The 20587-nt window shown below is 43.7% G+C and overlaps 2 protein-coding genes across 2 annotated transcripts; one reads left to right on the top strand and one right to left on the bottom strand.

The window, feature by feature from the left end:
* Nucleotides 1–5058: 5058 nt before the first annotated feature.
* On the bottom strand, nt 5059–11874 carry luc7l3 (LUC7-like 3 pre-mRNA splicing factor). Its single transcript, XM_084372098.1, has 11 exons — nt 11642–11874; nt 11012–11078; nt 10865–10904; nt 10628–10772; nt 10424–10501; nt 10176–10280; nt 9781–9942; nt 9239–9624; nt 8256–8440; nt 7490–7710; nt 5059–5719 (listed from the first exon to the last, which is right to left on the bottom strand). Exons 1-10 carry the CDS (start codon nt 11738–11740, stop codon nt 7523–7525), a joined length of 1455 nt encoding a protein of 484 aa, XP_084228224.1. The 5' UTR covers nt 11741–11874; the 3' UTR covers nt 5059–5719; nt 7490–7522.
* A 1308-nt stretch (nt 11875–13182) lies between these two features.
* ankrd40 (ankyrin repeat domain 40) lies at nt 13183–19458 on the top strand. The gene is made up of 5 exons (XM_084372366.1): nt 13183–13749; nt 14309–14457; nt 14570–15208; nt 15653–15834; nt 16477–19458. The coding sequence occupies exons 1-5, from the start codon at nt 13616–13618 to the stop codon at nt 16618–16620; spliced, it is 1248 nt and encodes a 415-aa protein (XP_084228492.1). The 5' UTR covers nt 13183–13615; the 3' UTR covers nt 16621–19458.
* The last annotated feature ends 1129 nt before the right edge of the window (nt 19459–20587 follow it).

The following is a 20587-nucleotide window of genomic DNA, read 5'->3' as shown; positions in this document are numbered from 1 at the left end:
AGCAAGAAAAAAAAATCCCCCTCCTGTTTTTACCCTCTTGTCATTCTCTGTGTCCAAACTATTCCTTCTTGAGCTTTCAGACAAGGAGACAGCGCAGGGGGACAGGCTTGTCCTCACTCCAACGCCTACAAAAGGACTTAGACGCTCAGGTGGGAGGACTGAAGGCTCTTCGCTGGCTGCCGCCCCGGCTCCTGCCGGCTCATCTGTTAGCCAGAATTGCAAAACGCTGCAGGAAAAAAAAAAAGAGGGGAAAGAAAAAGAAAGAACATAAAGGAAGAGATGGTCGGAGAGAAGCACAGAAAGAAAAAGCTGCTGGGCTGTTATTCGTTGATTCGGAGCCCATTCCTGCGGTGGAGCCATCTGCTGAGGGAAGGAGAGAGACCGAGTGCAGTGCAAACACTAAAGCATGATCCACTCTGCTTCCATTAGTGCCGTTGAGAATTTTGATTTCACAACGTGCAGGTGAAACCACTGAATGCCCAACTGAGCCCAGACAGTCCAAAAACATTCACAGAACCTGCAATGAATCCTCCCTCTGTGAAACTGATAGTGTTCAACCTCTGCTGAGGCCGGTAGAAAGGAGAAGACTCAACTCTGCGGGGCTTTTAGAGGCTTAGTTCGTGGCGGTGTTGTACTGAACAGCATTACGTGAAAGAATTTGTTCCCACATGATAGAACAAGGATCATACAACAATGCTGCGGGTGCTTTTGCTTGTCGGAGGGTCCGGTAGCTTCAGGCTGGGGTTAGGCAATATGACGGTATGCACACGCAACAGGAGAAACGCGTCCACCAGTGCAGATACGGTTACACCGTTTCAACCGTGGGATCTGTGCAGCAAATCAGGGCTGGATTCTCTGACGTGGCGTGGGCTGCAGAAGAAGAGAGTGACAAGAAAACACAGAGGAGTGAAACTGTAAATACAGAGCAGGAGGCACACTTTATTTAAAGGTGCAATATGTAGGAATTTTAGTTGACAGCATCCAAAAATCAACTGAAATGAACAACATAATGTGAAGAAATAACTGTTTTGAAGTTAAAAATGGAAAGTTAAATGGACCGCCTTGTAGTGAGAATAGCTGTGATGAGTGTGAGACTGATTGGTGAAGATGATTCGAGCCAGACTGCTGGTTGCACGGCTAACTGAGCTAACTACCTGGTGGCAGCTACAGTTCGCAGCAGATAGCGGTAACTCTGTCATATGCTGCCCCCAGTTTACATAACCGTCACTGAATTGTGGTATTTACCGTCACCGTAGCCTATATGACACACGTATATTGTGATAAGCTCTAGGTTGCGCTGAAAGGGTAACCGCCAGTTTTACACATAAAGGTCTGCTCTTCTCGGGGAGTACTGCTGCATGTGTGAAAAGTAGTGGCTAAGCTGCATTGTGGGTAATGAAGGCAACGGCTTTTGAAAAGGAAAAGGAATGGGTGGTGGGATATCAGGTTGTTCCGCGTCGATTTTGATCATTTGCGTTTAAATCGTCTATAATGAGTCCAACAGCGCCCCCTCCCTACAGTTAACCCTTTCCTTTCCTGCACCATTGGATCCTTCCTCTTCCACCTGGCAACGATGGCTCCTCAGCACACACAAATCTCTCCTTTCCACAGCCTAATGTTGGTATTCATTGGACTGCTTTTTCAAAACCCGGTGCCTACATTACCCACAATGCAACTTAAACACACGAGTAACATCACTGGATACAATTTATCAGATTACAGCTTCTGCAGCTACAAAAGGCTTTATACTAATTTCTCCTCATGTGCAGTAGTACTCCCCGAGAGAGTTGTCCTGTAAGGCTGACAATGTTTGGCATATGTAAGGAAAAAAAATCACCTGAGATTTGCAGCTGTGTAAAAAAACCACAATGCAGCAGTATTTCTGCAATGCCTGCAATGTCAGGAGTGTGCACATTAAGTGCCTGAGGACAGTACATCACCTGTAATAATATAAAGAAAAACACTGGGAGACAGAGTATGAGCTGTACAGCTGTGCGAGGAGTAATGCAATAGGCACCAGCTCAGCACAACTGACAGGCGCCTTTAGGGGAAATTATATTCCCCCATCAGAGCTGACTGACAGCTGACATAAGCCGCGAGTGTGTGTGCGTTGGAGTTTAGATCATTAATCAGACAGCACGCCGACAGCACTGATGAATTGCCTTCTCTGCTGCATAATCTACACGCTGCTTTCCTTCTCGACCTTCGCTGCGAGACTGACTGTGTGAAGAGAGAGAAGAAGTAGAGAAGGGGGGAGAAGATCCATCTCCATTATCCTTTTTCACCCTGGTTGTTGAGCGTCACATCAGGCGCACCACCTCCATCTCTCCCCTTGTTCCCTGCTCTATCACTTTTTCATTCCCCCTGTCTTCTCAGCTCACTATCTTCCTGTTGTTTTTTCCCCTGGTTTTCCACTCGCTGCAACTCGTGCCCCGGGGAAATGCTGCTTTTCCTAATGACGTGTGGATTGTGTGTTGCAGAGAGAATTGGGTATTCATGAGTTATTCCTACCTGCTCATGTGTGTGACTGTACATGCAATAATAGGCACAACATGTGCATAGAAATACAGTATCTGCACTGCTGGGAGGCTTTCCCTGAAAAATAGGTACATACTGCCTCCTGCTGTTCAGTAAGGGAACATTTTTGCTGTACATTAACATTATAAAACCCACTCTTTACATATGTTATGAAGCAGACAACAAAGCCAGTTTATTTTCCCATGAGTCCAGCTCCTAACCATGCACCTCTGCTGCTGCCTGGTGCCAATATATCTCCCTAAATGAGCACTGGGTCTGGCTCTCAAACCAGGGCCTCCCCTCAGCTTCTGTCCCAGAAGTTAACAGACCATCTGAAGCCCACCTGCTGCTCTGGTGTTCTGGGACAGGGAGGGAGGAGAGGACTGAGAGGTTCAGGTGACACGAGAGTCGCAAGAGAGGGTCCACCTGCACAATCAAGGGCGGTTACGCGTAATTGAGGAATAATTTGCACACAAACACCCAAAGTCATTTATTTTCCAAACACTGATTCTCTGCCGAGATGACGTGAAACTGGTATTTCCCCACTGACAATGGGGATAATGGGGCGAAACAAAAAATGTGCCAAAGGACGAGAGGCAGGCGGTTTTTATTTCAAGCTTTTTCAGCCGTGGAAGATGAGGACAGTGATCATGATACACTGCACCCGTAATCACACTATTAACCTGGAGAGCAGCTTTGGACATAGCTGAGTCAGTGATGAGGATGATCGGTCAGATTATTAATATCAATTAGGCTGTCACAACTACTACGACTGTGAACTGACCTACTTTCTAAAAGCAGCATACATCTGCGAGCTGGACTGTTGCATCATTAAGGATATGGTTGAATTACAACAACACTTCTTAAGTATGTCTGCAGTTTTCCTATCTTGGCTTTACAGTGTGACAGTCTGTGGTGAATCTGCAGTGTGCTAGTTGTAAACCCTGGTTGAACACTAACCTGGGTGTCCAGGACAGCAGCTATTCAGATGAATTAGTCAAATGATGAACTCCAGCAAACTCCTGCCAGTGTCTCCACAGGCAACTGGGCAGAAAAAGGTCAGCACCGAGGAAAAACATCAGGCCTGGTATGTTGGCAGTGTTGGGGGCACGTACTGTACGGACAGGAATGAGGGGAAACAATTTATTGTGTGGGATTAACATAATTATCATGGATCAAACAGTAAGAAGATATGAACCCAAAATTGTCTTGGTGTTACTGTATTCAGACCTTAAGTATAGTGGTATCTGTTTACTTTTTTTTTTAGACCTCACACTCAAGAAGCTTGAGCCACTGCGGATTAATGAAAATGTTCAATTATGTCCTACAAGGCAGGTGGCTCTCAGCCAGCACTGGGCTGGCAGTAACCTGACACTTGTGCAGTGTGTTCTCACTCAATTACAAGAGGAGGGGACTAAGAGGCTGGACGGAGGGGTGGGTTTTGGGGACATCTACAGACTTGCAAGTTCAGCGAGGTGAAGAATGTATACACGGGTGGCTTTTTGCAGTCCATAGTCCGGTAGCTGTTGGGAAGTAGATCTGCAAAATGTTGTAACTGGCTTACTTTAGTTCTTTTGACTACATAAAAATCTTTAATACACATTTAAGAAATAAATGGGTGCTTCAACAATTGATCAACTCATACACAAATAGGATTCTGTCTGCATAAAGTTGCATATTAATACAGAATAATGACCTACTACAAAGTAATGGCACACTTATCATACTCTGAGTGCCTCGAAAATATCATTTCCCCCAGCTCCCAATCTGATCGAGCATTCATGGGCTGTGCTTGGACAAGTCCAAACCATTGAGGCTCAGCCATGCAGTGGACACAAGACATCTGGGGGTGTCCTGCAGTGTCTGGCACCAGGGCAATTGCATCCTTTTAATCCTGTGGGTTGCAAGGAAGACCTCCCTGAGTCAAAGCTGCTCCAGCACGTCCCACGGATGCCTGACTGGATTGATTCTGGGAATTTGAAGGCCAGGTCAGCATCTTCAGCTTTTTGTAATGTTTCCTTTTAGATCTGACTTAAAGACATCCAGCTTTGACCCATGCAGGTGAACCAGAAAGCCTGCCTCTCTGGAAAGGCCTCAGATCTTTTGCTTCACTCAGTTTGTAGGAAAACGATTACCCTTTTGATGGGAAGGCAAAATACTGGATAAACTTCAAAACCCAGAGAAGTCTGGCTGGAACTCAACTTGCTCAAAAGAGGGTTAGAAGTCTCACTTTTTTTGTGATTCCCAGTTTCCCATTCATGGTGCTAACCTGCTTTTGCTTCAGCAAAAATAGATATTTTTGTTCTGGTAGATCAGTGCTTTTCAAGCCCGTTCCTGGAGGCCCCCTGCCCTGCATGTTTTAGATGTTTCCCTGCTCCAACACGACTGATTCAAATAATCGGCTCGTCATCAAGCTCTGCTGAAGCCTGATAACGAGCCATTCATTTGAATCAGGCGTGTTGGAGCAGGGAAACAGCCAAGATTAAAAAAACACTGAGGTAGACAATCTGAATGATGGAAAAACAACAACACAGCATCGACAAGTTTTTACTTTTTATTCATCGAGACAACATGAACATTAAAAGCAGAGCAAAATTAAACAAATCTTCAGTCTTCAAAATCGTTTTGATCAAATTAAATCAGTATATTTTACAGTAAGGGGACACGAGCAATCAATGTGAGCTCTAAGTGGAGGAGAAAAGAGACACGCCCTGTCACGGGACTAACATTGTACATACGCGTTCAACTGACTGTTGAATAAAAGGTAAGGAAGTGAAGTGGAACCTGACAAACCAAAACAAACCACAAGCACGGTTTTTATTTCATTTTTACTAAATGTCAAGAAAACAAGGAGGATGTGTAAAGATTTTCAAAAAGAAGAACACAAAAAACCCAGAATGAAGTTCTCCTCTAAGTTTGGTATTTAAAGTGATGCCCGGCTGACATCTAGACCAAGAAGTACATCAGATGAACCACAACTACCCTCATCCAGCCCAAAGTATAGACAGGTAATGGAACAGGATCAATATTGCTACCCCCTCCCCCCCTCCTCATTTACACATGTGTTTTTTTTTGTTGTTTTTTTTAAATAAGCCACTACACATTTGTGGTTCACCTTGTTTTTAAGCAGCGAAGTGTCAGGTTCAGGTTAAGGATGGGTGCGCTCTTCCACGTCTTCCTCCACCAGTAATCCCAGCTTCCCCTGTTGAGCAAAAATGTCCACAAAATGCAAATGTTAGCAAAGGTCCCACAACAAGTGCTTGTAGCAACAACTGCTGCTACTGGAGCAACAATACCGTCTACAGAAAGACTAAAACATGTCCCTCAATTTAGTCACAGAGGAAAGTGTAGCTCATAAACAAGAGACACTTAATGCACAAATACTATTCTTATACTGACGCTATTGTTTCATTTGGCCAGAATATGCTGATATTTTGTACATATTTCTCAATTCATTAACTATCGTTTTGATCAGAAGTTTGCACTTAAGATCAATCTGACAAAAAAAGTGTACAAGGTTTGATCACCAACTTTATCCTTTATAAACAGTGACAAACCCGTTTGATATTCCTTACGCCAAACTGCACTTCAATTTATTTTTTGCAGATTTGATGATCAACTAAAGGCACAGTTCACCCAAAAATAAAAAATACATATTTATCTATCGAGATTGTTTTGGTGCCTCTACGTCCACTATATTCAAAACAATCCGGACAGATAAACAGCACTGCAGGTGAGAGAATTAATACATAATTTTGATTTTGGGGTGATCTGTTCCTTTAAGGTTAGAGACAAACCGCATGAAAAAATGTGACATGAAAAATGCTCTAAGAGAAAACTATGAGGAAGTGTAGACGAATTCAGTGGTTGGCGTAGGCACATCAAGCAGGCTGTTTGTGCATCTCGGCATTTAAAAAATGTGTCTCGGACATTTCTATACAATTACTTTTTTCCCAAACATATTCCAAAATTAACAAATAGGAAAAAAAACAAAGAAAGACGATACAAAAATATACACAGTCAAGCTTTCATGTTCATGTTCTGCAGAAGTACAGAATTGTTTTTTCTGACAGGCAACAGCATTCAGAAATGGATGTGGGTAGAGAAAGGAGTACCTGGGGTGAGTACCTGCACAGTTTGACAGTCAGAGAGTATCCATGATTTTTAATTTGCCCTTTTCTCATGTGGTCTCGCTCACAACACCAACGCTGTGTGAGGTATGGAAGTCAGCTGCAATTCATTCGATAAACCCTACCCCTCCAGTTAGTTAGTTACGTAAGGCCCCCCGGTGCTATAACACCCCCCCAAAACACACACTGCATGGCATCATCAGGCACAGTAAGCTGGACAACAAATCCATGGCATTTGAGTTATGAGTCAAAGAAATGGCTTGGTTTGTCACATACAGCTTCGGCCATGTCTGTGTGTTCACATGTGAGCAGGAACAATCCCCAACATGTGGACACACAGTGGCTCAGTTTTCTCCCTATGTTAGGTAATATCTCAGAAAATCCAAAATAGTTACATTTTCCTTCTTCAAAGTAAAAAAATAAATAAAAACAGGTAAATACAGGCAGGAAAATTTTTTGACTGGACTGGTTAATATTTTTTCTGCCATTTGGTCCACAAAGACAAATAAACATCTATATGGATCAAAAACCGATACAAAACGAGGGGTACCTCAGGGCTACACTGGCCTTTCCCTCTTGGCTTTGTGTGAATGTTTTCTACCTTCTTCTCATTCATCGGGCCTAGTCCTTCATCTTCAGTGCATACTTATGATGCACTATTCGAAAACAGGATAAAGATATATGCATACAGTACATAAGACAAAATCATAGGCATTGAACTGAACGTAAACAGGGAGGGAAAGGCAGGAGGGTCAGAGGGTGGGAAGGGGGAAATGGGGGTCATGGGAGGGTGGAGGGTTGGGTTAAGAGCCAGGGGGGAGCGAGGAGGAGGACGCACTTACCTGAGCCTGATCTGAGGTCCTATCAGATCAGTTTTAATTGGACTGAGTGTCACCTTCAGAATGGAGGAGCTCTTGTTGGCCGTTAAGCAGAGGGGAGGAGGCAGAGGCAGCCGCCTCCGTCTCCATCGGTTCCGCTTCCGACGAAGCCTTGATGGAAGCTGCGTCACCATCGGAGTGCTTGTCTTTCTTAGAGCTGCTCCTCTCCTCTGTTGTCTTACGGTCTGCGCATCAACACATCATACACACACATCAATCAAAATGTAACTGCTTCATCTTGATGGACAGCTGTCCTGGGGACAGTAAGCTTTTGTGTTTCAATAGAATCTGCTGGCTTTTACATACACAGCAGCTAGTGGTCAAGAGAGTTACTTTATATGTACAAACAACAGGGTGGAGAATATTTATGCACTTTCAAGGTACCTAAACCAAGCATTTCTAGACCCTCTAAGCCTTTATTATTACACCTAAATTCCTGGTTATGCAGTTGCCATAAACAAAGTTTACAGAATGTCTTTATACCCACAGCAATCAATGACTATTGTCACTTTATTTTACCAGCTGTATATGGTCATGATTATTTAACGCTTATGATGATGGGATCTTTTATTTCAAACATTATAAGGTTTTTGATTTACATGAGTATTTGTGAAGATGAATCACCACACTGTCTTCAAGGAGTGTTTCCAAATCCAATATTCCTAACCTTGAAAATGAAGTATTTTCCAAACTTTCAACACCGACACCAAAGCCATTTTGAAGTCCTCACCTTTGTCTTTGGATGACCGCTCTCTGTCCCTGTCTCTGTCCCTGCTGCGGCTGCGGTGGCGGTGAGATTTGCGCTCCGAGCTGCGTGACCTCCTTCTGTCACGACTGCGGGAGCGACGCTTCCTGTCAGAGCGCTCTCGGCTGCGCCTCCTCTCCCTCTCCCTCTCCCTGTCCCTGTCCCGGCTCCTGGAAAAAAGTGAGGAGAATAAGTCATCCGGGCAACAAGTGAGAGATGTACTAAAAGATAAAAACATTTTCTGTTGAATCCTGTCTAGTCGTGCAATGGCACACAAAGTGATTTATGGTCTGCTGGCTGCACACATTCTTCTCCTTCTTCATGTTTATTGGTGAATTGCAAACCAACTTTCAATGTGCAATCAGTCAAATACTTGGAAATGCTTCATATTATCCACTATCGTCTAGAATTTCACAGAAGCAGATTAATAGCCAATAATACAAACTTCCTAACGATACATATCGTGCCACCCTCATCTCCTGGGCACCAAGTTGTGACTAAATTACCAGGATTTTTTCCACCTCAGTTCTCACTGCTGGAAACCTGGTAATTAAAATGTCAGATAAAGATGTTTTCTTCTTTTTTTATTAGGGCAGAAAAGTGACACTTTGATAGTACTCATCATTCTAATTAGCACCATCAGCAGCAGACTAGATGTACCCAATAATTATAATGTTTATGGCACACGCAACAAGGTTCCAAAATGACAACACAAAAAACAACAAATGCTTTTAAAAATTGGCCTCTGTCAAAAAAATTGAAGTGAGGGCTCATTAACCAGTTGGATATTAATGCAGGCTTGTAATAACAATGTGACAACAAGCCTGTCTTGCTATGTTTTCTTCTTGCAGACCAGCTGGGAGTGCAGGCAGTCGAAATAAAAAATAGATGCAGTTCAAACTAATGTTTACTCATCTCTGTTGTCATGAATGTGGATTTAAAGTGTGCATCAAGATAGTCAGCCGCACCTGCTGCGTTTGCGTTCCCTCTCTCTGTCCTTGTCTCGGCTCCTGGACCTCCGGCGATCACGGGATCTGCTCCGTTTCCTGTCTGACGCTCGGCTGGAGTGGCGGCTGTTGGAGTGGCTCCGGCGTGCCCTCCTGTCTCTGTCCCTGTCCCTCTCTCTGTCTCTGTCTCGATCTCTGTCCCGGTCTCTGTCTCTCTCCCTCTCGCGCTCCCTCTCCCTCTCTCGTTCCCTCTCCTTCTCACGTTCCTTCTCCTTCTCCTTTTCCTTCTCTTCCTCCTCTTTGCGCTTTTTCTCTCTTTCCTCCCTCTCGCGCTCACGGTCTTCTCTGTCCCTCTTGAGTGCGGGGCTTTCACCTTGTGGGTCTTCTGAGCGGCGACGTAGTTTCTCCTACACAAGAGAAAGAACAAATAATCTAAATCAAACAGAGTCCAGGTAAAACAGCCCACTTTAAAATAATTCACTGATGGAGCACCATCTTCTCTTGCAACATTAACACTGTATGAAATGTCACAGTAAAAACATGGATCAAGTGAATGCTGTTACCTTGAGCTCCTCTACGGTGGATTTGATTTTGGCGTAGCCCATGTGCTGCTTGCCCATCAAGTGGTCGTCCACTCGAGATTGTGCATCGCCCACGATGAGGAAGGCCCCACACACCTCACACACCTCCATCTGTTTCTCCTGCGCTGCGAAGCTCTCGATGGTCTACAGTAAAAGCAGAGATCAGTTACATCACAGGAGAATGATGTAATAAGACCTATATTTCTGCCCCAGAGAATAAATGCTCATCCAATTTACACTTTGCTTTGAGGGAACTTTATCATCGTTTTCATTCCAAGTGCAGATTTTTTGTTTTAAAAAATGCTACATGCTTGTCATCAGATAGCATTACGTGACCAGCACCTGTAGGCTGATTAGCCTGGAGTAAGCCGACTCACCGAGGGGGTGGAGCTGAGCAGCTCCCTCTCCTCCTTCAGCTGCTCCACCAGCTTCATCATTCCCTGGGCCTCCTCCACGCGACCCTCCGACCCCAGCTCCTCAATCTGAGCAAAAACAAAAACAGACAAGTTACACCTGCCATTCAATCTCAACGTGGCGTGTTCAAAAAACTGCAGTAATTTCAGGATACGATTTTCCATGCTGCATATAGATATCCATCAACTCATTTCACTGTATTGTTACAAACCTGTACAACCAGGTCTTCGATCTTCTCTGTTAGAACCTGAACCTTCTCCTCATTCTTTCCCGATGGACCAGGACCTTGCTGAAAAAGGAAATACACTTATAAATAACTACACTCTCAGGTACAGCCACACAGGCCACATAATATGCTTTGAATGCAATGAGAAGCACGGGTTACATGACACTGTATAGAAACTGAAGAACAAACCCCTGCATTCTGCTGAGCCTGGGAAAGTGCGAGCCGAGCGTGCCCTCTGCGGATCCGCCGTTCCACCTCTGCCAGGAGCGACTGCAGATAGCGCAGGAAGTCTCGCTCATAACCCTCCTTCATGAACCGAGAGCTCTTCTCGTACCTGGACACGATGGGATCAAAAACGTTTATCAGGTGACATAATCAAGACTCACATAAATAATTAGGGGCGGAAAAAAAGTCGATCAAACTTACGTTATCCTGAGATTTTCATCATGGATTTTCTCACAAGGGCCTGGAAAAGAGTCAGAATGCTTTACTGTCTTAGGTTATGTAACAGATGAATGTCAGATTCTGCTGTGTTTGAACGATCTTACATAAACACACAAGTTCTGGACTTACCCAAGTCAGAGCGGGTGTTTGTGAAGAGCTCAGCTGGGCAGAAGCCACACAGATAGTATCGACATACCTGAGGAGAGAAAGGAAGCATTTAGATTATTTCAAACAGGATTCCTCTTGAAACGTCTCTGCTACCATTAGTTACATTGAATCATCATTTAAATTTTGGTGAAATGTGCCTTGCAAGTCAGTCCCGAAGTTAATTTAATACCAATAACCTCTGTTTTACGTTACTCATGTCTCAAGTTATCAGTTTACATTAGATACTCAATCCAAACAAGGATAAAGCACTAGTTAATTAATAAATAATAACTCTCTAAAAGCTAACGCTAGCAGAGCAGGAGCATGACGCTAATTCAGTGTGTTTCTAGCCTGCTCTGTGCCAATTAGCGATCAGCGCTGATAGCATTAGCAAACTCTGATGCTAACAACCACGCGTGCTTACACAACACTCACAATGCCAGTTTACCAACTCAAGGAGTTATTAACGACCCTGGCTGACAGGCGTCTCTGCACATATAGCTTTATTACGCCAACTCCCACATTATTAATGCCAGAGTTTCAGCCTTTTATCTTATGTTAGCTTACCAAACTGGCTAAGCTAACTAGAAACTAGCCTGAATGCTAACTTACGCTCTCGTCGTCCCAGCGCACGTTGCATCGCTTCTCGTCCGGGGCCAAGTTTCTATCTCGGCCCATCAACTCGTCGAGTAGCTGGGCTGCCGAGAGCATTTTTGCCGACAATAAGGTCGCCTTGACTTTAAAGCACTACGATATCTCCTGGAGAGCCAGTTCACACCATCTATTGCGCGCAAAGTACACCTAATCAAAATGGCAGACGCCGTGACAACAACGCCCGTTTATGGTTCGACTACAACCAGTTAAGCAGCAGCACCTTCAGCCTCTGAACCGGAAGTACAACGCAATTCTCTCATATCGATGAAGTCCGTAATTCATCACGTTTGTCAAGCAAACCGCACGAAGCTCACATTCACCCATAAACACATACAAGCACAAGTGAATGTCTGTTTTGTTTTTGTGTAACAGAAATGCCAAAGTAGTTTGATTGTTTTATTTTGAAAGATTTCACCGGAAACGACGGGATAATATTGTGTGTACCTTGATGCAGACTCTGGAAGGAGCGCCTCGACGTGTACATCTTCATCTCCATGACAGATGGAGCCATTCAAACGCTATTTTTTACTAACAGCCTCACTAACTATGTTAATGTCGCGTTAATTATCCTATTAATCAATTAATATTCAATATATTACGTTTCCAGGATTGGCATTTCCACCCGGCGTCAAGGCAGAATCAGGAGTTTATGTCGCCCTCTAGTGGACAAATTTAGGAACTGCAACAGCCACAATCCGCTAAAGCTACCGTCCATAAACACAAGACACCAAACAAACACTTCCGGTGAGTTCATGCATAGGAAACGGACCAAACTTTTTCCCCTGGAGAGCCAAAACTGAAATACAACTTAAAAAACAAGCACGAATTTTACACGTTATTAGAAGTCAAAATGGCTCCAGGATCTCAAGTTGCCAAACTACTGACTTGTAACTTTAAAGAGGCACTATGTAGTTTTTGGAGAATAAATTCAAACTCTGAATTTCAATATTTACAAGATGAATGAAACTCAGACATATTTATTTTTTCCCCTAACTGAATAAACAAGCTGTTCTCAGAGGAAAATAAGGTCTCCACGACACTGTTTGAAGCTAGAAAGGTGGCGGGGTCCGCCAAATATAAACAAAGTAAAACAGTATGAAACTGGGTCGTCCTTTAAGGTCAATGAATATCTGTCTGTTCTGATTAAAATGTCTTCCCCAAACTACATAGCGCACCTTTAAAATGTTGGTCATGTAAATGCAACAATATTAAAACATTTTACAAATAAAAACACATTGGTTATAATCAATACAAAAAAAAATGGTATAACAATTGAAAGGTTTTCTGTTGTGGAGATCAGTGAAACTATAATTCTTTTTAAAATCTGGATACTAGCATGAATTAAGACCTAATAAAAGAAAAATAACTAAATAAAAATAACTAATTGAACATTTAACGTGGTCTAGAAGGATTTCACATGAACTGATGATGTGGCACCAACAGGCGTCAGATAATAGAAAGTATTCAGAGGGGAACTAAACATTCGTGCCCGCTGTTGTTACATCTAAAGATGCCCCCCGATGAGGCGGTGGTGTTTTCTGGCAGCCCACTAACGGACCTCTGACACCACCGAGTGAATGATTGAATGAGAGTTGATAGTGGTAGTATAACTTTAACCACGACCGTAAACAAACGCAGAGGACGGAGCCTGCGGTGTAAACGCCACAGACCCGGACCGTCAACACGGAGACGTTAGCAACACATTAGCCGAAGCGGTTTGATGCCACAAGCTAGCACCAAAGACTGCTAGCGCCTCGTTAAGCTAGCCAGCAGGTACGATTAGCCGCGTAGCTAATGCTAGCTGGCGAGCCTATTTATAGTGGACCTGTGTGCCATCAGCGGGGGAAATCGTTAGGCGATTAGTATTGACAGCGTAATCCGAGAGGCTTTTGTGTGTCCTATGATCTCGCAGCGCTGGTAGCCGGTACCAAAATGTCCACCACTTCGTTGGATAAAGAATTACAGGAGCGTCTGAGAGAGGCGTCTGCCATCGGGGACATCGACGAAGTGCGGACATTGGTGGAGAGTGGAGTGAATGTTAATTCACAGAACGAAATCAATGGATGGTGAGTGGGGAAAAAAACAACACAGGCGAGCCGTGCCGTGCTAATTAGCTTAACAGATTTGTAAATATTTACTGTTTGATGATTGCTGGAAAGTTCAGTGCAGCTAGACGTGTTGTTACAGAGACTAAGTGTGATCTTATTAGTCAGAGCAAGCCTGGTCCTTCTGCCTGAAGTGCCACTTTTTTATCTAGCTTAGTCAAACAGTGAATACAGGAGGTCAGCTGGTGTTTTGGGGACGTTTTAAAATATATAATGCTTTTATTTTGGTAACCTCAGACCAACAGAAGTTAGGGAAAACAAACTGTTACTTGGCACATGGCAAGCCTCCTCCCATCAGTTAGTTTATGAGATATTCATATGAAGTAAAACTGTTTTAAATTACAGTGCATGACTTTTATTCTGACACTTTTCAGCTGCTGTACGACTCCCAGCTTCCTAGTTCAGCACACAATCTGTGTGACGATCGGTGAAACTATGTAGATCGATCATGTTATAAATGTTAAGTCGTTCATATCGGCGTGTGTTAGCGTTGTGGTTCTCTCTCCAATAATCCCACCAGGACGTGCCTGCACTGGGCCTGCAAGAGGAACCATAAGCACATAGTGTCCTACTTACTCAGTTGTGGAGCGGACAAAGAAATCCTCACAGCTAAGGATGAGTTGGCCTCGCAGCTCACATCCAAGCCAGAGATCAAACGACTTTTAGGAGGTAAACTACACACTTCTTACCATGTGATACTTGAAGTTGTAATTTAGCGGTTCAAACCTGCATAATCTGTCTGCTTTGTAACGTTTTTGTTTCATGCACGTTATTACCGCAGTTGAAGTGGAGGAAGTGCCTGAAGTCAAAGAGCCTGAGCTGCCAATCATCCCCAACTACCTGTCCAACCCTCCCTTCATGTATTCCAAGATGGATAACAAGTCAGAGCTCATCCTGGCCCAGCATTTCACGCAGAACGGTTCTGGAGAACACGACGAGGACACGCAAAGTGACTCGGCCTCCCTATCCCCGACTCACGAGCCCCAGAAATCGCTGCTCTCCGAAGGCCCTTCTCCTCCTCCCCCTCAAAACGCCAGCACCCGCAGCCAGGCCCCGGCAGGAGACTTCATCCCCGTGACCGAGCAAAACGGCGTGTCAGCCTCATCCCACAACAACCACGCCGTCGTTAACTGCACGGTGCCCATTGACCTGTCGGTGGAGCCGCACCTCATCAACCACGCCGACTACCCGCACGCGGTGGCGCACAACGGCACCATGTGCTCGTCTCCTTTGCCCTCGCCCAGCCCCAGCTTGGCCAGCAGCGGCGGGGGCCAGGTCCAGGCTCCGGTGGCCGCCGCTAACCCAACGATGAGCCGGCAGCAGTCCATCCCACAGCAGCTGAGCTACAGCCAGGCTGGTGGGGCCATGCCGGCCTTCCAGCCTTTCTTCTTCACCGGCACCTTCCCTGTCAATGTGCAAGGTGAGAGTCATCCCGCTTTTTATTATGTGGGAAACCAGACAGAAGTTCAGTAACTTTCTGACCTCGTTGTTTTGTCGTTACAAGGCTTGAGTTTGTACTGCACGAGCAGGAAGTAAAGCTGCTGGCTTTTATCTGTCGTTCTTATTTTTGTTACATGCTATTCAAGTAAGTGCCCAATAAGGGCTCAGACGTGACGACATTCTCGGCAGCCGACTTGTCAAACCAGAAAGAGTTATTAGTGGTGTATGTAGCCTACTCTGTCAGTATGATGACTGAGCTGTCACGGGCTGAGCAGCAGCTACACAGCCATCTTGTACAGGAGACGTGCGTGTATCACATACAAGACACTGTAATTAAATCTCACCTTCTGCTGTCTCTGTCATCTAATCAGAAAACACAGTATCTTTGTTCAAAGAGAGGCATCTCTTTGGTTTCTCTCTGTAGAGTTGGTGCTCAAGGTGCGCATCCAGAACCCCAACGCGCGGGAGAACGACTTCATCGAGGTGGAGCTGGACCGCCAGGAGCTCACCTATCGTTCCCTCCTGAGGGTCTGCTGCCGCGAGTTGGACATCGGCGCCGAACACGTGGAGAAAATCCGCAAGCTGCCAAACACCATGTTGAGAAAGGTGAGAGAGAGGAGGCCCGCACAAGTTCACTTTGTCATCCACACGAGGAGACACTCAGTAAACAGTTTGCAATAAGAACATGCACGTATAAAAAGTGAGGAAGTCGGTTCAAGAAGTTTGATACTGACACGTGCACGTGAAGAGAATACGTCTGAACCACTCCCAGACTGAACGTCTCACATGTTAAAGCGTTTGCATTCAGCGAGAGAGACGTTTTGATCAGAGTAAACTCACCTGTCTGTGGTCACAATGCTGCCCGACCTGTTTTGTTCTTGAGATCTATAGATGCAGTCAGACTCTCTGACTCATGTCTGACACTGTCCCAAGCTCTCCATTTCAGTTTGTGACTCACTTTACCTTTCTCCCTCTGTGTTTACTATGTTTGAATCGTTGCCCACTGCCTCTGACACATTACCACATATAGTCAGAAATAATACTGAAACACGAGCTGATAATTAGCTGCAACGATTAATGAACAGCTGTGTCATTTGCTGGTTCCAGCTTCTCAAATATGACCATTTAACGCTTTTCTTTGTCAAACATGGTCGTAAACTGAATATATTTTGGCGGCCGTTAATAAACCTGGGTGGATAGAAATGAATGACATTGACTTAAATGTATTTATTTTCCTTCCCTGTCCAGGACAAGGACGTGGCTCGGCTGCAGGACTTTCAGGAGCTGGAGGTTGTGTTGGAGAAAGCGGAGGGCCTGTCTCTTTTCTCTGGGACCGGGGGCCTAACAGACAGACCCTGCTACAACATGAAGGCCTCCCGCCTCACCTACTAGAGCTACCACCGAGCCCGAGGTCTCCCCGCTCACGATGGGCTTCTGTAGCTAAAGCAACCGTTACTAGTTGCCCGCCCAGGCCCCTTGTTACAGCTTTGTCCGGCTTTGGTGTTTGGCCAATTTCCCAACTGGGATTTGTTCTTTCAAGTTCTGTAGCTATCGCCCTCCTCCTGTCCTCCGGCCCTCCTGCCGCTTTAGTGTACCCAACCAGTTCTAAGCGATTACTGATGCATGGTGTCCTCGATTATGTGCGAGAGTACTCGGGCCCCTCTCTCTCCTCTCTTTATCTCTTTCTCTCTACCCACTGCACTTTGTGCCAAGACTCCGGTGGGACAACAGAGGGAGACATCGGCTTGTCTTCCTTAACAACTGGACTTGAATGGGATTCTGCAATAGCCTTATACGGACACAACCTGATACGGGCTGTGGACTGTGGCCACCGAGGGAAACGGTCTGATAAGGCCGAGAGCAGAGGGCGACAGGAAGGATTTACGTAACTCTTAACTCATCTGTTCATCGTCAGTCCACAGGGAAGGACAGCGGACTTGCACACAGTAAACTGACCCATAGAGTGTTATCAGATATTCTAGCCTGCGTACACACTTTCATATATGCTGTAGGCAGAAAACCTTAGTGTCTTTCCTGCAGAGGGCATCCATTACCGGCCTGGTTCTTAAAGGCGGAAGTAATCTCACACCAGGTGAGACTTTGGACTAATAGTACTTTTATTTGCCGAGCACAAGTACAGTATGCTTTAATCTCCAGCCACACTTAGGATGGATGAGTTTGAGTACTGTTTCTTCTACATATTTAAATCATCCAGTCATAACACTGTGGAAAAGAAATAATTCGCTTTGTTTGAATTGTTCTTTCGTGTCGTTACATGTCAGAGAAAAAAAAACAAAAAAACTTCAGTTATATCGTAGAGATAAATGTGCAGCAATTTGAAGCAGGACTCGTTTCATTTTAAAAAAAAATCTTCAACGCATTTTCACTTCTGCTTCGCAGGGTGCGCTATTCGCTTCAGTCAGCATTAAACTGTCAACTGTGAAGTATTTATTTGAACTTTTTTTTCAGTCGTAATGATTTGTACTAACGGAGTAACGAGGCTCGAGTCCCGGCAAAGGTTGCGTACGAGGCTCCCACTTGATTTTAAAGTCGTCGAATACTTTCAGTCGCTGTCCTCGTGTTTAACTGTGATTATTAGAATCAAAACCAAAAACTAATCTAGCCAGCAAAGATACTAACTGAACTATCACTGCTTCAGACATTTCCCCCCTCCAAAATCAAAGAGGAAATAAATAAGATATATTAAAGGACATGATTATCTATGTTTGTGACACTTTATGTTATAATGAGCGCTTCCTCGTTCCCCCAACACTCATTCAAATGATATTTTCTGACATGATTATCTTTGTGTCACCTCACGTTAAACCTAGGCTATCTATATGGTGACTAACTTTCTTTAAAACGCACTGAAAGCAACACAGAAAATCAGTGGATACAGCTTCAGCTCGGCTGTTAAGGCCAGTTTAGTGTTAACATTTAAAGGTGCACTATGTAGTTTTTGAGAAAAATCTCCATTGACTCATTTTCATGCTTAAACAAACCGAATGAACAAACTCTTCGTTTTCATGACAAACTGACCTTAAAGGACAATTCATACTGTTTTACTTTGTTTATATGTGGCGGACCCTGCCACCTTTCTAGCTTCAGACACTGTTCTGGGGTCCTTATTTTCTTCTGAGGAAGGCTTATTTATTCAGCTATGGAAATAATAAATATTTCTGAGTTCTGTTATTACCTCATCAATGTAAATGTCAATTGTAAATATTACCTTTTGAGTTTCTGGATTTCTTTTCCAAAACTACATAGCGCACCTTTAATTTCTCCTTTTATTTAAACGAAATAATGTTTTTTCTACTTGGTCCCTTAATCAGAGGTGATATCTGATGAGAAAAACAGTGTATATTGAGGATTTAACTGACAAGAGGCACAGCCATGTTGTGTCAGGTGGTCGTGCTTATGCTGCTTTCATCAACACTTTATATTTCATTTTATTTCTAAATGCTGGGGCTCCTTTTATTTGAAGCAGTGCAGTAGGCGGCCACTACACATGTCCTACAATCAAAACGGCTTCTTACCGAGTGGTAACTGTTTACTGTTCAGATGTATACCTGAAGCTCTTACTGTTATTTGTATGTTTTATGACCTATTTTTTATTAATTTGTATAATTTTTTTTAACCAGCTAGGCCTGTTGTGTTTGTGTCAAAAAGAAGTCTATTATCGCGCAAAGAAAAGAGTTCAACAATGGGACGAGAAGTGCTGAGACGCTGCTGTTGAAGCTAAGTGCAATGTGGGATTGGGTGGGGGAGAATGTGTTTCCAGAGAGTTTGCTGACTGTGAGGAGAGAAGACTACCAAGAGTGCTTATTTTACGTTTCCCAACGATGTTAAATGCTTTATAAGGTGAAGTCGTGCCACATGTTGAAAAAGGCAGGAGCTCGGTTGTGTAAAAGTGGGACAGTTGTGTGGAGGAAACAGCCCGCGGGCCCTTTTGTGCCCTGGGCGAGCGAGAGCAGCATGTTCGAAATGGGTTTTTATAGGATCTAATTTTGACTATGTGGAGAGGAGATGACTAACATTGTATTTGTGGGGTTGCTTATTGTTCTAGAAAAAGCAGAATACAGTTTGACTTAACCTATGCATTCAGAGTCTGATATTTTTATATACAGTACGTCCTGTGTACTTGTAGAAATCTTAGGCACTGTTCAAGCTGTGTTTTTTCGTTCTTGAGACCTGTATCTGTTCTTTGATAAAGCATGGTGAAATACTTGATTTCTTCCCTCTTTTCCTCTCAAGCCGACCACGTGTGCTTCTGCAAGCACACTTGTGTCCATCTGACTAAGGTAGCGTCTGTCTAAGAGCGCCTATCTGAATCCCTTTAAATGAAGGGATCAGTGTCATGTTTTTAGAGGTTTTTTGTTGCAGCTAAATTAAAATGTCCATTTCAGTTGAGAGCCACTAGAGGGAGCAGAAGAGCAAATGTTGGCATAGGATGAGCCACAAATTGTAGCACCAGACAGCATATCAGGCCCCTTTAATGCAGATAGTACTGCCTCCTGCTGGTCTGAGGGTGTACTGTATTTTTTTTTTTAAGGTATTACGAAAAGTGCACTATGGGCCTGTATTAGAAATGTCATTGCAAATATACAAAGACAATATATACTGTGTTATATAGATCAAATACTAAAATACATCTATTTATTTATCTATGACTTCTTTATTGAGAACAAGAACAATATACAAATAATTCAGGTAAAAACAAAAGCACATACAGATCAAATGTAATCTAAATAAATGTACATAAAGCACATTAACAGAGATAATGCAAATAAATAAAAAAAAAAAAACTTCACTTCACCAAAGTGAATCAGCTAAGCCCCAAAACAACTACACATGAAAATCATATTAGTCTAATACTTCTTTTATGTCATCACAATATTACAATAATGCTGACAATGTTTTGTTTATATCTGCGTTTAGAATAAACACTTTGTTGTTAACAGCATACCTATGGCTCTGATTGTTAGCTTATTAGCACCTAGCCTATAATTTCCCATAGCGAGTTAGCTGAAGGACATTTTAACAACTAAGTGTTTATGCTGAACACAAATACGCATCTATGATCAGTGTCTTTGTAATATTTACTTATTTGATGACATCGACATGACGGGAAAAAAAGCAGCCACAACTGGTGTTTCGGTTTGAATAGTGACCGGGCTAACTGGTGACTTTCAGCAGAAAGGTTGCTTGTAGTGACGGCAGCTTATGAAAGTCAGAACAAACTTTTAAATGATGCCTTGTAGATTTCATATAAGTCAAGATTCAACTGGATAATGTGTTTCTTGAAAGGTGAAATAAGCGAAAGTTTACGTTGCCTAATCCATTTAACGACACCATACCA

Source organism: Pagrus pagrus, assembly GCF_965226575.1.
Source record: "Pagrus pagrus genome assembly, chromosome: 13".
In the NCBI taxonomy this organism is placed as follows: Eukaryota; Metazoa; Chordata; class Actinopteri; order Spariformes; family Sparidae; genus Pagrus; species Pagrus pagrus.
The sequence above is the reverse complement of the archived record's forward strand: the minus strand, read 5'-3'. Positions and strand labels throughout refer to the sequence as shown.

What these genes read in the sequence shown, in the direction of transcription:
- ankrd40 (XM_084372366.1), top strand. Translation starts at nt 13,616, where the DNA reads ATGTCCACCACTTCGTTGGATAAAGAATTACAGGAGCGTCTGAGAGAG. An exon ending in CAGAACGAAATCAATGGATG is followed by an intron (nt 13,750 to 14,308) that starts GTGAGTGGGGAA and finishes TAATCCCACCAG; the next exon opens with GACGTGCCTGCACTGGGCCT. An exon ending in GATCAAACGACTTTTAGGAG is followed by an intron (nt 14,458 to 14,569) that starts GTAAACTACACA and finishes TTATTACCGCAG; the next exon opens with TTGAAGTGGAGGAAGTGCCT.
- luc7l3 (XM_084372098.1), bottom strand. Translation starts at nt 11,740, where the DNA reads ATGCTCTCGGCAGCCCAGCTACTCGACGAGTTGATGGGCCGAGATAGA. An exon ending in CCACCGTAGAGGAGCTCAAG is followed by an intron (nt 9,625 to 9,780) that starts GTAACAGCATTC and finishes TCTCTTGTGTAG; the next exon opens with GAGAAACTACGTCGCCGCTC. An exon ending in AGGGAACGCAAACGCAGCAG is followed by an intron (nt 8,441 to 9,238) that starts GTGCGGCTGACT and finishes ACTTTTTTCCAG; the next exon opens with GAGCCGGGACAGGGACAGGG.